The sequence below is a fragment of the Ursus americanus genome, chromosome 8 (genome assembly GCF_024610735.1).
Source record: "Ursus americanus isolate L20-20 chromosome 8, mUrsAme1.1.p, whole genome shotgun sequence".
Lineage (NCBI taxonomy): Eukaryota > Metazoa > Chordata > Mammalia > Carnivora > Ursidae > Ursus > Ursus americanus.
This window is the reverse complement of record NC_142134.1, coordinates 15,704,179-15,717,716: the sequence shown is the minus strand read 5'-3', so window position 1 is coordinate 15,717,716 and position 13,538 is coordinate 15,704,179. Positions and strand designations below refer to the sequence as shown.

At 41.1% G+C, this 13,538-nt stretch overlaps 1 protein-coding gene, 1 long non-coding RNA gene and 1 other non-coding gene across 4 annotated transcripts in view; 1 reads left to right on the top strand and 2 right to left on the bottom strand.

Moving 5' to 3' along the window:
* Positions 1–5,709: 5,709 nt before the first annotated feature.
* Positions 5,710–9,874, bottom strand: C8H4orf36 (chromosome 8 C4orf36 homolog). 2 transcript variants are annotated; one of them, XM_045791394.2, is made up of 4 exons: positions 9,800–9,874; positions 9,200–9,336; positions 6,097–6,248; positions 5,710–5,862 (listed from the first exon to the last, which is right to left on the bottom strand). In XM_045791394.2, the coding sequence occupies exons 2-4, from the start codon at positions 9,262–9,264 to the stop codon at positions 5,711–5,713; spliced, it is 369 nt and encodes a 122-aa protein (XP_045647350.1). In that variant the 5' UTR covers positions 9,265–9,336; positions 9,800–9,874; the 3' UTR covers position 5,710. The 2 variants fall into 2 exon arrangements, with proteins under 2 accessions (XP_045647350.1, XP_045647342.1); XM_045791386.2 differs by lacking the exon at positions 9,800–9,874 and adding an exon at positions 9,739–9,799.
* On the bottom strand, positions 8,634–8,736 carry LOC123789818 (U6 spliceosomal RNA). The gene has a single exon (XR_006778918.1). It is a non-coding gene; the product is annotated as a U6 spliceosomal RNA (small nuclear RNA).
* Positions 9,875–10,087: 213 nt separating the features above from the next.
* LOC123788189 (uncharacterized) overlaps positions 10,088–13,538 on the top strand; it is a 41,278-nt gene continuing 37,827 nt past the window's right edge. Inside the window, exons 1-3 of the long non-coding RNA XR_006778440.2 lie at positions 10,088–10,382; positions 10,912–10,958; positions 12,604–12,678. This is a non-coding gene — a long non-coding RNA (uncharacterized LOC123788189). The remainder of the gene's footprint in view (positions 10,383–10,911; positions 10,959–12,603; positions 12,679–13,538) is intronic.

The window sequence follows — 13,538 nt, the reverse complement described above, 5'->3', positions numbered from 1 at the left end:
AAATCTGATTTTTAAGAAATTAAAACTTACTAATAGCAACAATGTTAGATACATTATGCAGTAGACTTGTGGTCTTTAGATTGAAAAATATTTCTAGTCTTCAAGAAAACTATTGGAGGTGTTACCTCCAGCCCAGATGAGTTAGTGACAGTGGCCCTAAAAGGAAAAGGGCAAGCTACTCAGTGGGATGTAAACGACAAAAACAAACACATAACTAATCCCATTATCATCCAAAACATATGTGGGTACAGCTGGATATGATTAATTTTTAAAAGAAAACAGTGAATTGGTTTTGATTTCTAAAGAAATAGAAACACACTGAATTTTTGTTAAAGTTGTGTAATTATAAAATGGTATTTTCCACATTTTAAGCAGTTACCAGCTGTCATATTTTTGATAACAACATTGGTGGGGAAGAAACCTAGTCAAATGGAAGAAAGAACAACTGGAGAGGACAAATGTGTAAAAAAGGTAGAGATAAGTGGTACAACTGGGTAACACAGAGAAAATCCCAGATACTCAACCAAGAAGCTTTGGGAGCGGCTCTGGTTGGCAGATAAGCGACTTGCACAAAGCACATTTGAATTTTATAAAGCCAGTCTGAACTAGAAATGTGGAAGTCTCACCTCCTCAAAGTTATCCAACCAAGACTACATACAGAACCCCTGTGCTCCTGACAGCTGTTTCCAGGCTGCAGGATCACTAAATCAAATGGGTCACTGACATGATAATTCCTAAGAGCAAATGTCCTCCGGGTGAGCCACTGTATCACAGGTAGAAGAAAGAATCTGAGGATAATTCAGACAATAGCTTCTAAATATTTTGAAACAACAACCACCAGATACAACTCCCCAGTGAAAAGCTGAACTTCGGGCCCACAGGGGTAGATTATGCCCCGCTAGGTATGCCTTGATCAGTCCATCCCTTACAAAATTGGGAATGTTCACATTCATAAAATTTGCATTTCTGTAATTACGGATGAACTGATATGATGTCTAGAATTTACTTCAAAATAATCTGGTGGGAGGCACCTGGGTGGCTCAGTTGGTTGGGTGTCTGACTTCAGCTCAGGTCCTGATCTTGGGGTCCTGGGATTGAGCCCCTCATCAGGCTCTATGCTCAGCAGTAAGTCTGCTTCTCCCTCTCCCTCCGCCCCTCTCCCTCTCCCTGCTCATGTTCTTTCACTCTCTCAAATAAATAAATAATCTTAAAAAATATCTAACTTACTAAAAAACCATAATAAAATACAATAAAAAATAATCTGGTGGTGGGGACTTGGGAGGGTGGGGGTGGAAAGTGAGTGAGCGTAAGTGAAATAAAATTGACCATGAGTTCATAAGGGCTGTTTGGTGATGGAGACATGGAAGTTCATTTTCTTTTCTTACTACTTCTGTTACATTTGAAATTTTGGCAAAAACACAATAACCAGTTTTGTTCTTTTTCCTCTTTATGTCCATCTTCTCTTACAAAATTGGAAAATTTATCCTCTGGGAAATATTGAATTGGAAGATTTTTCCCTGATACCCTTCTACGATGGCATCAATAGACGAGAGCTAATGAAGAAAAATGAAGAGAGTCTAAAAGACTTTGTGGGGTACCATCAAGAAGACTAATATAGGGGGTCCTGGTGGCTCAGTCAGTTAAGTGTCTGCCTTCAGCTCAGGTCATGATCCCTGGGTCCTGGGGTCAAGTCCCGCATTGGGCTCCTTGCTCAGTGGGGAGACTGCTTCTCCCTCTGCCTGCTGCTCCCCCTGCTTGTGCTCTCTCTCTCTGTGTCAAATAAATAAACAGAATCTTAAAAAAAAAGAAGAAGAAGACCATTATAACATTATGGAAGTCCCAGAAGAGAAAAAGGAGCAGAGAGCCTATTTGAAGAAACAATGGCCAAAACTTCCCAAATTTGAAGAAGAAAATGGATATTCAACTTCAAGAAGCTCAGCAAACTCCAACTAGAATAAACCAAAGAGATTCACACTGAGACACTTTATAATCAAATTGTCAAAAATCACAAAAGAATCTTGAAAGCAGTGAGAGAAAAGCAACTCAATGTGTATAAGGATGCTCTTATTGGATTACCAGCAGATTTTTAGCAGAAACTTTGCAGGAAGGAAGGGAATGGGTAATATATTCAGTTTTGAAAGGGAAAAAACTGCCAACCACGAATATCATATCTGGCAAAAGTGACCTTCAAAAATTAAGGAGAAATTAAGACTTCCTCAAATAAACAAAAACTGAGGCAAACTGAAAGCATAGATGTCACCAGTAAAGGTAAATATATAAACACAGAATACTGTGATACTGTAATGGTGGTTTACTTTTAATTCTGGGATAGGATTTAAGAGATAAAACGTAAGAGGTAACTATACATTTACATTAACAGAGATACAATATAAAAACATGTAACTTGTGGGGTGCCTGGGTGGCACAGCGGTTAAGCGTCTGCCTTCGGCTCAGGGCGTGATCCCGGCGTTATGGGATCGAGCCCCACATCAGGCTCCTCTGCTGGGAGCCTGCTTCTTCCTCTCCCACTCCCCCTGCTTGTGTTCCCTCTCTCACTGGCTGTCTCTCTCTCTGTCAAATAAATAAACAAAATCTTTAAAAAAATATATGTAACTTGTGACATTGAAAACAACAGGAAGGGGGCAGAAATGTAAAGGAGCAAACTTTTAGTAAGTAAGTAAATAAAATTTTTATGTTCTTTATATGTTCTTTATATTTTAGAAAGAGAGAGAGAGAGCAGGGGAGGGGCAGAGGGAGAGGGAGAATTTCAAGCAGACTCCTCATGGAACACAGAGCCTGAAGTGGAATTTGATCCCAAGACCCTAAGATCAGGACCTGAGCTGAAATCAAGAGTCACTCGCTTAACCGGCTGAGCCACCTAGGCGCCCCAATTTTAAGAATTTTAGTTTAGCTCTGTTGTGAACTGTTTGAGCCCATATTCAGTCAGATCACCGTTGCCTCTCCATAAAAATTGTCCTACCACAAAAAGTAAGGATATAATTATGAAGTACTTCATGTTATGGACCTTTGACCATATGTAAATTTTCAATCAATAATCAATAAATGTACACTGAGTACCTACATGAATTAGGCATCAGTATAGGCACTAGAGAACTAACATAAGAAACCATTCCTCTCTCTCACTTGCTCACTTTCTCTCTCTCAAATAAATAAAATCTTTAAAAAAAAAGAAACCATTCCTGCTCTCATGTCATTCAGGGAAGAGATATAAACACATTATTCAAATTTATTTTGTGATATAGTTTTATTTCAAAATATGTAGTTTTAAACAGGTTCAGAAATATCTGCCTAAAGACATAATGTAGTTAGAAGAATATTAAAGCTGCAAGCAGGCATTTTTCTCTCTAGAGAATGAGGGGAACTAAAGTTTTCTCAGATCCCAACTTTTCTCAAGAAATATTAAAATGTTTTATTCCAGGGGCGCCTGAGTGGCTCAGTCCGTTAAGCGCCTGCCTTTGGCTCAGGTCAGGATCCTGGGGTCCTGGAATTGAGCCCCACATGGGGCAGGCTCCCTTCTCAGCAGGAAGTCCGCTTCACCCTCTGCCCCTCCCCCCATTCATGCCTGTGCATGTGCGTGCTCTCTCTCAAATAAATTCTTAAAAAAAAAAAAAAGGAGTTTAAAAAAATAAAAAGCTTTATTCTGGAAATCGTTTAGCAAGCAGATATATATTTCATTCATTTTCACAACTCTGAAGAAGTACAGAAGCATATAACTCATCCCCCCAGTTAATGTGACTTACTAGGGCAGAAAGGCTCTGAAGGGAGGAGTAAGATACTTAAGGTTCCCTGATGGCTCCTGAGAGCAGACCATAAACTGGTATCTATGTTTCTGGATTGCACAGGGAAGACATTAAGATGCGGCTTTTTGCACACAAATATTCCAGGCTTCTTTTAAGAAAAAGACATAAGCGACAAACTGATTATCAGAGATCATTGTTTTTAAACAGAAGCGATCAGGAGATGCCATAGGTACAGTGGCCAGATTTTGAACTAAAAAATCATGTCACGTATGGCCTGGCAAGTATATATACATTGACAAGAACAAAAGCCAATTCTTGAAAATTCAAGACTTTTGGCCTCCACAAAGGTCAACAGAGTCAGGCCAATATAATTCATCTTTGCTTCGGAGATTATAGCAGTAAAAAGGCAGTGATGCTCACAGTAATTACCAGAATAACTATTAGAGTAGTTCTCACTGTGGGCCAGTTTCCATTTAATTCTCAAGACAACTCTGTGTAGTAGGTACCAGTATCATCCCTGTTTTACATGTAAGAAAACTGAAACTCAGAGACATAATGCAACTCTCCCCAGGTCACACCACTATAAGTAGCCAAGCTGACAGCCGAAGAAGGCAGCCAGGTGTAACGTACGAACTCTTAACCGCTAGGCCACGAGGCCTTCCAGAATGAGGCTAAGATAACAGAAGATGCTAAACACCTACTGATTCATCTAATAAACACGAAATTGTGCTTAAATAGAGCTTTCATATCCAAGTGTGTTGTATTGGATTCAAATTCTAGGAAAATTGGCTCATGCTAGTGCAACATTTTCTAGCTAATCAATTCACCATTCTCTAGCCTCTGTAAACAAGCATTTTCCTTAAAATAAGGTCTTTGCATTTTCATGTCATTTTCACACACATATGTGTGTTTCACATGCTCCAAGGGCATCCCAGAGAGACACTACGAAATTAAGCAAAAGGGAGTAGATGATGTTTTAGGAAAACAAAAGCAAAAAGTAAGTTCTACTTGCTACTTTAAAGTACTACAAGAGAGGGACGCCAGGGTGACTCAGATAAGCATCCAACCCTTGATCTAAGCTCAGCTCTTGATCTCAGCTCGGGTCTTGATCTCAGGGTCGTGAGACTAAATAAATAAATAAATAAATAATAAAACTGCATGAGCATAGTAAATGATGTTTCACTGAACATTGGAAACTGAAAAGTTACTAAAATGAAATTTTTCGGGGCGCCTGGGTGGTGCGGTCGTTGGGTGTCTGCCTTCGGCTCAGGGCGTGATCCCAGCGTTGTGGGATCGAGCCCCACATCAGGCTCCTCCGCTGGAAGCCTGCTTCTTCCTCTCCCACTCCCCCTGCTTGTGTTCCCTATCTGGCTTGCTGTCTCTCTGTCAAATAGATAAATAAAATCTTTAAAAAAATAAAAATAAAAAATAAAATGAAATTTTTCTTAACCGAACAAAATTTTTCAGTCTACCATGTTTAAAAGAATTTTTCTTGGGGTGGCTGGCTGGCTCAGTCGGTGGAGCATGTGACTCTTGATCCCAGGTTTGTGGGTTCAAGTCCCACATCGGATGTAAAGATTGCTTAAAAATAAAATCTTTAAAAAAATAGAATTATTCTCTCTCCTTTTTGGTGTCTCAAAGATGCAAAGTCAGAATAATACCTCTGACGAGGAGTTTCCTCTTCCCTTAGTGCAATTTTGTGAAAATCACAATAAACAATCCCACAAATGACTCAATTTCAGCTACTTTTTCACCTACTTACAGTGTTGTCACTCGGGGTACAAAGGAAGAAGTACGTGGCAGGGACCCAGAAGATCTGTCAGAGCTGTCCGTCAACCCGCAGGAGCTGGGTCATCCACCAGTAGGCATCGTATGTCGGCACGCAGCTGCACACAGTGAAAGGCTGGAGACCTTCATTGCCTTGGATGTGGAAAGCACTGAGCACAGATTCAATTATGAGATGATGACCACTTAGGTGGAAGAGGTCTTCTCAAACCAACTTGCCTCTCTCTTAGGGAAAGCTGAATTTCCTCAGCTGCGTTCTCCTGACATTTCAAGTGATTCAAGCGCTTCATTTCATACTCCCTTTCAAGTTTGATGGCTGGAAAATAAAAAACATGGAGCAATCCCACTGACTTTTTTCACCAGGTATAATATTGTTAAAAATGAACACTGAATCACATGGCAAAATTCACATTCTTAGATACTAAACAAGAAGTGTTCCATAGATGAGGGATATGGGTGTGAATGAGCAGATTTAAACATTTCTCTGATAATAAGCAAAATAACACAGATAAAATTTGCTATTTACTAAAGTAGTTCTTATAGAACTTACATTCTGCAGAAGGCAGCAGAGCATTCTTGGTTTTAGTTTTTTTGAGGTGTAAAGAACTACCAAATGTAATTTCTCCCAAGAAAGGCAACTTGATGTTGGCTAGGTTCGTGTACCAGGTCTTTGTAAGCAAAGCAAGTTCCCAAGGTTCCTGTCTGGAGCAAAAATTCATTAATTCATTCAATAAATATTTACTGAGCATCTATCGTGGGATATATAGAAGACATCTTAATTCCCAGTTCCATTTTCCACTAGACATTTTTGCTTATGGGGGGAATTTAGGATTTTCCAGAGGAGAAGGAGACTCACATTAAATGTATAAGGTATATTATATATTTTACATATTATACATATACACGCACACATATATGTATATATATACATACTAATATAGAAATATATTGAAAAATTACAATAAATTATAATGACAGGAACTTCTGATCTAAAACAGCCTCCCTGCAGTCAATCCAATCTTTCCATGTCTTTGAAGAGGATATGGTTAAGAAGTGTATGCTCCAAGTCTTTTCTGGCTGATCACAAATATGGCCATATTAGAGAAGGAGAAAGAGGAATAATCGTGCATTGAGTAGGGTGCCTGGCATACACTAAGGCTTTGAGGGTGTGATCTTATTTTAATCTTTATAACCACCATGCGGGTAGACAAGGAAACAGAGACTCAGAAGTTAATTAAGAACCAGAGCTGGTACTTAGCCTAGGGGTAGTTATTTAGAAGGACTAGTACCAAGAGAATCCTCAGAAAACTAGAGAAGGGGAGGAAATCCCAAACTATAATATTAAAAATAATCACCATGAACTTCAAATTAATTGTTTTATATATTCTAATCGGAAATTTAAAATGTCAACCACATGTTTTTCATCCACAGAGTCCGTAGGAGTTCATATGCACTAGGAAAGGTAAAAGACCTGCTCTGGAACAAACTGGGGAAATGAGAGTGTTCTATACATGGGTCTACTTGTTTTCCTTTATTTCATCCCCTAAATTTAAGGAGCGACTTGAAGTTTACAATTATTGCAAATGCATTTGAACAAAGGCACAAAGATGTATTTATAAGAATGTTCACTGAAGTGTTGTTTGTCGAAAAAAAAAATCTCACAAAATAGCCTTAATGTCTATCAGGAAGAGCTTGGTTAAACACACTGTGGTACATACACCTAATGAAAGAATGAGGTTTATCCTTATATGTTGATTTAGAAAGACGAGCAATAAAACGGCTAATTCTTATCTAGCACTTACTATATGCTGGGCACTGTTTTAATCAGTTTACACATGTGAACACCTTTAATTGCCTACGAGGTAGGCGGGTGCTACTGTTATGCCATTTGACGCATTAGGAAACAAGAGTAGAGCAACTTGCTCAAGATCACAAGGCTATTGGTCATGGTAATAGGATTTGAATCCAGAAAGTCAGGCTCTAGAATCGGAGGTCTTAACCATTAGGCTATATAAGATACGGTGGGGAAGGGAGCAAAGTTCAACACAATCACACATGTAAAAACATACGTGTGTGTATGTGTATGTGTGTTTATGTGTATCTTGTATAGCACACAGAAATTCTAGGAAAATATAAAACATTTTACCTGAGTGGGATTGGGCGGAGTGGGAATTGAGATATGAGAGATAGCATTTTTATTTTCCTTTCAAATGCTTCTATTCTGTTTGAATATCTTGTATATATTTTTCATAATCCTCTAAAAACACCTAGCTAAAAAATCAAGGTGAGGAGATGCCTTAGCAAATGAATTCCAAAGAGTGTCAATACTATTCTTTTCCTCTTTATTTAACCGTTATTTTAAATATGATATCAAACATTTTCTTGTAAGAATGATAGATAAGGTGCTGGTTTTGCAGAGACTATTCATGATATAAAATCCCACATGACCAAAACTGCAGAATCAGTGCTTTCAATTATTCTCCAAACATAGGATTATCTCCATTACCAAAAAAAATCACATTTATAATAATGTTGACTACCACAGTACTTGCGAATAGTTCAAGGTCTACACGCCTACCGAAATGGCAAAACTAAATAAAATGCAATGGTGAGTTTGCTCTGGTTTCCCTATAGTTCTAGTTTTAGAACCCCAAACGGTGCCTCCATTTACTTCTTAGAATATTGTTTATAAAGAAAAATTCAACTGACTCATAATGGCAAATATGTCATAGACTGTGGCAGAGAGGTTAAAAAAACAAGTCCAAAACTTAAAAAAAAAAAAAAAAGAAAACACACAAGGCAGCACTAGGACACTACAGAGAGAAACTACCATGGACAGCTATGGGTTTACTGTATGTCAAGCAATGTGCAAGTATCTTACAGTATTTGTATTCTACATCATACATTGATAGGTTCATTTTACAGATGTGGAAGCCAAGATACAGAGAAGTTAAATCATTTACTCAAGGCGGCATAGGGAGACAGGACAGGGCCAAGCTTTAAGCTCAGGTCTTTTTTTTTTTCCAATAAACATGCAGATTTATTTTAAATCAGTTTGGTAGGTGAAACAGATCGGCTTTGCAGTATAAAAATATGGAATGCTTCACAAATTTGCACGTCATCCTTGCACAGGGCCATCTAATCTTCTCTGTTTCATTCCAGTTTCAGTATATGTGGGGCCCAATCTTACTGATTGCAAAGCCCACGTTGTCCGTAGCATACATACATCACCTGCCAAAGTGTACAGGAGGCAAAACTGACTCTTTATACCAGCCAATTAAATGCTTGGTTAAGATATATCTGACACCAAGACATTTTTAGGTAGATTTATACTATCTACAGAGGTATTTTAACCTAAAAGATGTTGCTTTGGAGTAAGAAGACAGACTTCCATCCCTGTCACTTGTTTACTCCATGACTGTGTGATTTTGATCAACGCATTTCTCCAAACCTCAGTTTGTGTTGTTTTGTTGTAAAGACCAAGTAAGATAGTTTGTAAATTCTTATTAAAAGCATTTTTCCTAAAAAAAAATCACTATTGAGATAACCAAAAACACTTCACATAGTCCAGTATCTCATGGGGAATATAAGGGTTTCCGATACTTTTATTTTACCCACTCCCAGTCAATGCTCACCACGATGAAAATACTTACACTTTATAACAACTGCCCCGCAATATGGTTTTCACTGTGTTCTTTCTTGTCAAGCCATAAGCCATGGTGAATTACCACAGTCCAATTTCTTAACATAGGTGCCTGATGGAATGACTGGCATACTCTGTTCGCTTTACCTGAAATGTTTGCAACGCACAGAATTAATGGCTTTTACTTTAATACCTTTTAATACCCAGATAATAAAAAGACTTAGAGCATTTCTGAACGTCAGAACGTCCCTAATAAATATTCCTTGAAGCTGAACGCCTAATATACAACCATGTTCCCTTTCATTTTCCATGAACTCATTTTATCATTTCTTGCCCTCTACGGAGAAAATGCCAAGTTAACAACATCGGCATTCCGTCACTGCCCAAGCCTGCCAAACTGGCTCAAACACCTCACCCAAACGTGTCTGACTTTGGCAATGTTAAGTGACAAATGGTTCTGCGGGTACGGGAACTTCCCGTTCCCCGCCCGAGCCCTTTAAAGAATGCAAATCTTCCCAGGATTTCCCTTTTTCCAAAATCTCAGCTTACCCGGAAGCGGCCCACTGTACGCGCCCCTCCCACCGACACGCCCACCACCCCTCCCGCGTACTCTTCAGAGGGGCCAGCCCCCCGCAGCCCCCGTGCGCCGTTCCGAGCAGGAGCCGGCTGGAGGAAGTGGGTGGAGCCTCGGCCGGCTGCAGAGCCGGGGGCGGAGGGGCGGGCCCTCCCACCGCCCCTTCCGACGCCGGCGCCCCACCCCTCCTCCCACCCCCACCCAACGCGCGGCCGGCACGCCCAGTCTCCCGGGGCCTCGAGGGCGCGTCCCCGGGGTGGGGGGAGAGGGGGGCGGGCGCCGGCGCCTGATTACTGGAGCTCGCTGGTCTCGGAGGTTCGCGGTCCCCCGTGGGCCGAGGGCGGAGCGCGCGCTCGATTAGGCGCCCATGGCCGCGCACACGGCCGGCCCGCGCCGCGGGCACACGCCTCCTTCCTGCTCGCGCCCGAGCTGCGGGCCGCGCCCAGGACCGGGGTGCTTCGCGTCACGCGGACGCCTCAATAAAGGGCTTTGTGGTGCCAGTCCCTTCCTCCAGGGGCCCGGGGAGCCAGGCCCGGGACGGGGTCCCGCGGGGGCCTGCGGGTTAAGCAGTCGAGGCTCTCACACACTTGATGGAACAAAACTTACGAGCAAAAGAGCTGTAAGCTAGGCCTTTCTCTGAAAATGACACTTTTGAATGTCAGGGAGTTGAATTGAAGCGACCTGTTGTGGGGACCATTTGGGGGCACCACTTAAATGTGCTCGGTTCTGACGTGTTCACTGTGAGCGAGGCTCCCTGGTGACGCCTGAGGAGCCGGAGGCGCTATTGTCAATGTTCGCTCTCCCTGGTGGGTCAAGGCAGCTAGAAACGCCAAAAAGCCCCAGGCCTACATGTGATAGTTACGTGTTGGTCGTGGTCAGGGCAAGACAGGAAAGGTGGCCTGACGGACCAGTTTCTGAAGTCATGACACTGTGGTGATTCAGGATGAATCTGTATTTTAATACGTCAGATGCTCACCACTTAAATGTCAAATGAAAATAGCCTACCTATTTTGCGTGGGTCTTGCAGTCAGAACGGGTTTGGAATTCTAGTTCTGCTACTTGCTAACTTTAAGGTCTTGCCTATGTAAATTCTCTAGTCCTCAGTTTCTCCATCTGTAAAACGAAGTATCACACTCTGTATCTTGCAGGGTCCTTGTGAGGATTAAAGATCATGCATAAATTCTCTGCCAACATGGTAAGTAATTGTCTAATTTTGCACCTAGTAACAACTTTATGAGATAGGCAAGGGATACTTATTACTCCAATTTTGGAGAGGAGGAATGAACTCAAGTTAAAGGACTGCCCGAGTTGTTGCAGGGCCAACTTTTGAAGCTAAACAAGGTACCCATTCCACCCTGACAAGATACCTCTGATACTAGCTCCTATCTAATTAGGATAGGCTGGTAGGCTTAAACCACCTTTGGAGGTGGTTTTTGCTTCCCCAAAACTAGAGGTGAGGACTCCTTCACTCTAACATTTCTGTTCTAGTACCATTGGAAAAGGAGCCTCAAGGAGAGTGGGTGTTAGTTTTTAACCCAAACAGTGTTGAATCCATTAATGGGCTGTAACATCAATGTAGTAGATTTTGAACTGAATTTTTTCAAACACATTAACATAGAATGGGGTGGAGGTGGGGAGTGAGAGTACATCGTGCAAATAAGTCTATTGTTTTGTGGAACTTATATTTTTGTTATTTATATGGACTCTTTTTCATGCTTGTGTGTGTATTCAGATTCAATATAGAACACAGTTCTTTTTTTTTTTTTTAAGATTTTATTTATTTATTTGACAGAGATAGAGACAGCCAGCGAGAGAGGGAACACAAGCAGGGGGAGTGGGAGAGGAAGAAGCAGGCTCCTAGCGGAGGAGCCTGATGTGGGGCTCGATCCCAGAACGCGGGGATCACGCCCTGAGCCGAAGGCAGACGCTTAACGACTGCGCCACCCAGGCGCCCCAAAACACAGTTCTCACAATGGGTCTAAAAAGTGTGAAAGCCAGTATCTAAGATCATTTCATTTTAGAGATTAAAAAACGAAGACCAGCTTGTTAACTGAAATCACACCCAGATGGGGCAGAGATGGGCCACTTTAGGGTTGTAGCTCATGGAGCTGTGGCTGTTCTCTTTTTATAGAGGAAGAAATCAAGATCTAGGGAGAGGATATGTCCAGGGCCCCACTGAGAGAGATTAGACAGCCTGTGATTTCTCCAAGTTTGAACCTCATTTCCTGTATATGTGTATGATTCCAGAGAATTGTCTTTAGTTATTTCCTATGTGACTCACTTTGAACAAATATGGTAGAAGTTACGGAGTATGACTTCTAACACCAGGTCATAAAAGGTATTGTGGCTTCCTTCTTGTGGTCTCTCTTGGATCACTAACCCTAGAAGAGATCAGATGCCATGTTAGGGCACACTCAAGCCATCTTATGGAGAAATTCACATGCAAAGGAATAGAGGCCTCTAGCCAACAACTGGTGAGGTGCTGCAGCCTCTTGCCAGCACCCATATGAGTGAGCCAGCTTGGAAGCAGACCCTCCAAGGTTCCATCAAGCCTTCAGATGACTGCAGGCCCAGCTGATGTCTTCACTGAAACTTCATGGGAAGACCCTGAGTGAGAACCATCTAGCTAAGCCACTCCAGGATTCCTGGCCCTTAGAAAATATGAAAATAAATGCTTATCATTTTAGGCCACCAAACTTCAGAGTATTTGTTACAGAGCAACAGATAACCAATATACCTCTTGTAGAAGGAATATTTTACACAGAGGAAAATAGCCACATTTTTATAATTGAGATTAATAATTTGATAAAATGAACAGTAAAACACATTATGCTTTACAGATTCTTTCCGGGCAGCTGAAATCTCATCTAGGACCAGTTAAGAGCCTTAAAAACTGTCAACACAGGAAATATATGGTAAGTACCACTCTCCCACATGTCTTTAAAAACAAAAATAAAGTTAAATCCTATAGAAGGTGGAACGATATCCAATAAAGATCTGGTTCTCGCTCCACCCCCGTAAAGAGTATTTTAGTAGTTTTTTTTTTTTTTTGAATTATCACATCATTTCTAAACATTTCTCTGTCTCCCACCCACCCCCTCTCTCTCCTTTCCTCCTCCTCCCTTCCTTTCTTTTTTCTTTTCTCTATGATTCCCCCCCACACACACACACTTTCTGGTGCCTTACGCTTATCTTCCTATTGGGTAAGCCTTCACTGATTATTCCGAAAAGTTGGCAGGGTTCGTTCAAATTGGTTAAGAGAGCATTGCTGCCACCTGCTGTTAGAACTAAGGTACAAACAGGTATGCAAGAAGGATAACAAACACGTAACACCACAAAAAAGCGGTAGCAGTGTGATGTTTACTACACTTTGGGCACTGTTCAAGGTACTTCGTATACATTGCCTCACTTAATTATCACAACCATAGATGCCATTATAAATTTAGTGGTGTGATATGTCGGGATATTAGAGAAGTAAAAACGGAGGCATCTCAAGCATGAATAATTTTTCCAAAGTCACAGGTCTTGACCCAAGACTATGCAATTCTGATATTTTTCTGTGTACCATACTATACATTCTCCCAGGGTTGTAATAAGGGCTAGGTTTTAAGGTTTACACGTGTATATTTTTGCAACCGCCCTTTTCAAATACTCTGTTAATTTCTCATCATACAGATATTAACAGAATATTGTTGGGCCAGCAATCATTCTTCTTCCTGTCATCTGAACCTCACAGCTTAGTGGGGAAGAGGATAATAGTTTCCCTAAGACAATT

Bases quoted from the DNA above. Each gene is read 5' to 3' on its own strand.
- C8H4orf36 (XM_045791394.2), bottom strand. From the start codon at position 9,264: ATGGCTTATGGCTTGACAAGAAAGAACACAGTGAAAACCATATTGCGG. The intron at 6,249-9,199 runs GTAAGTATTTTC...TTTTTGCTCCAG, and splicing joins CGGGGCAGTTGTTATAAAGT to ACAGGAACCTTGGGAACTTG. The intron at 5,863-6,096 runs GTAAGTTCTATA...TTTATTTTCCAG, and splicing joins TCTGCTGCCTTCTGCAGAAT to CCATCAAACTTGAAAGGGAG.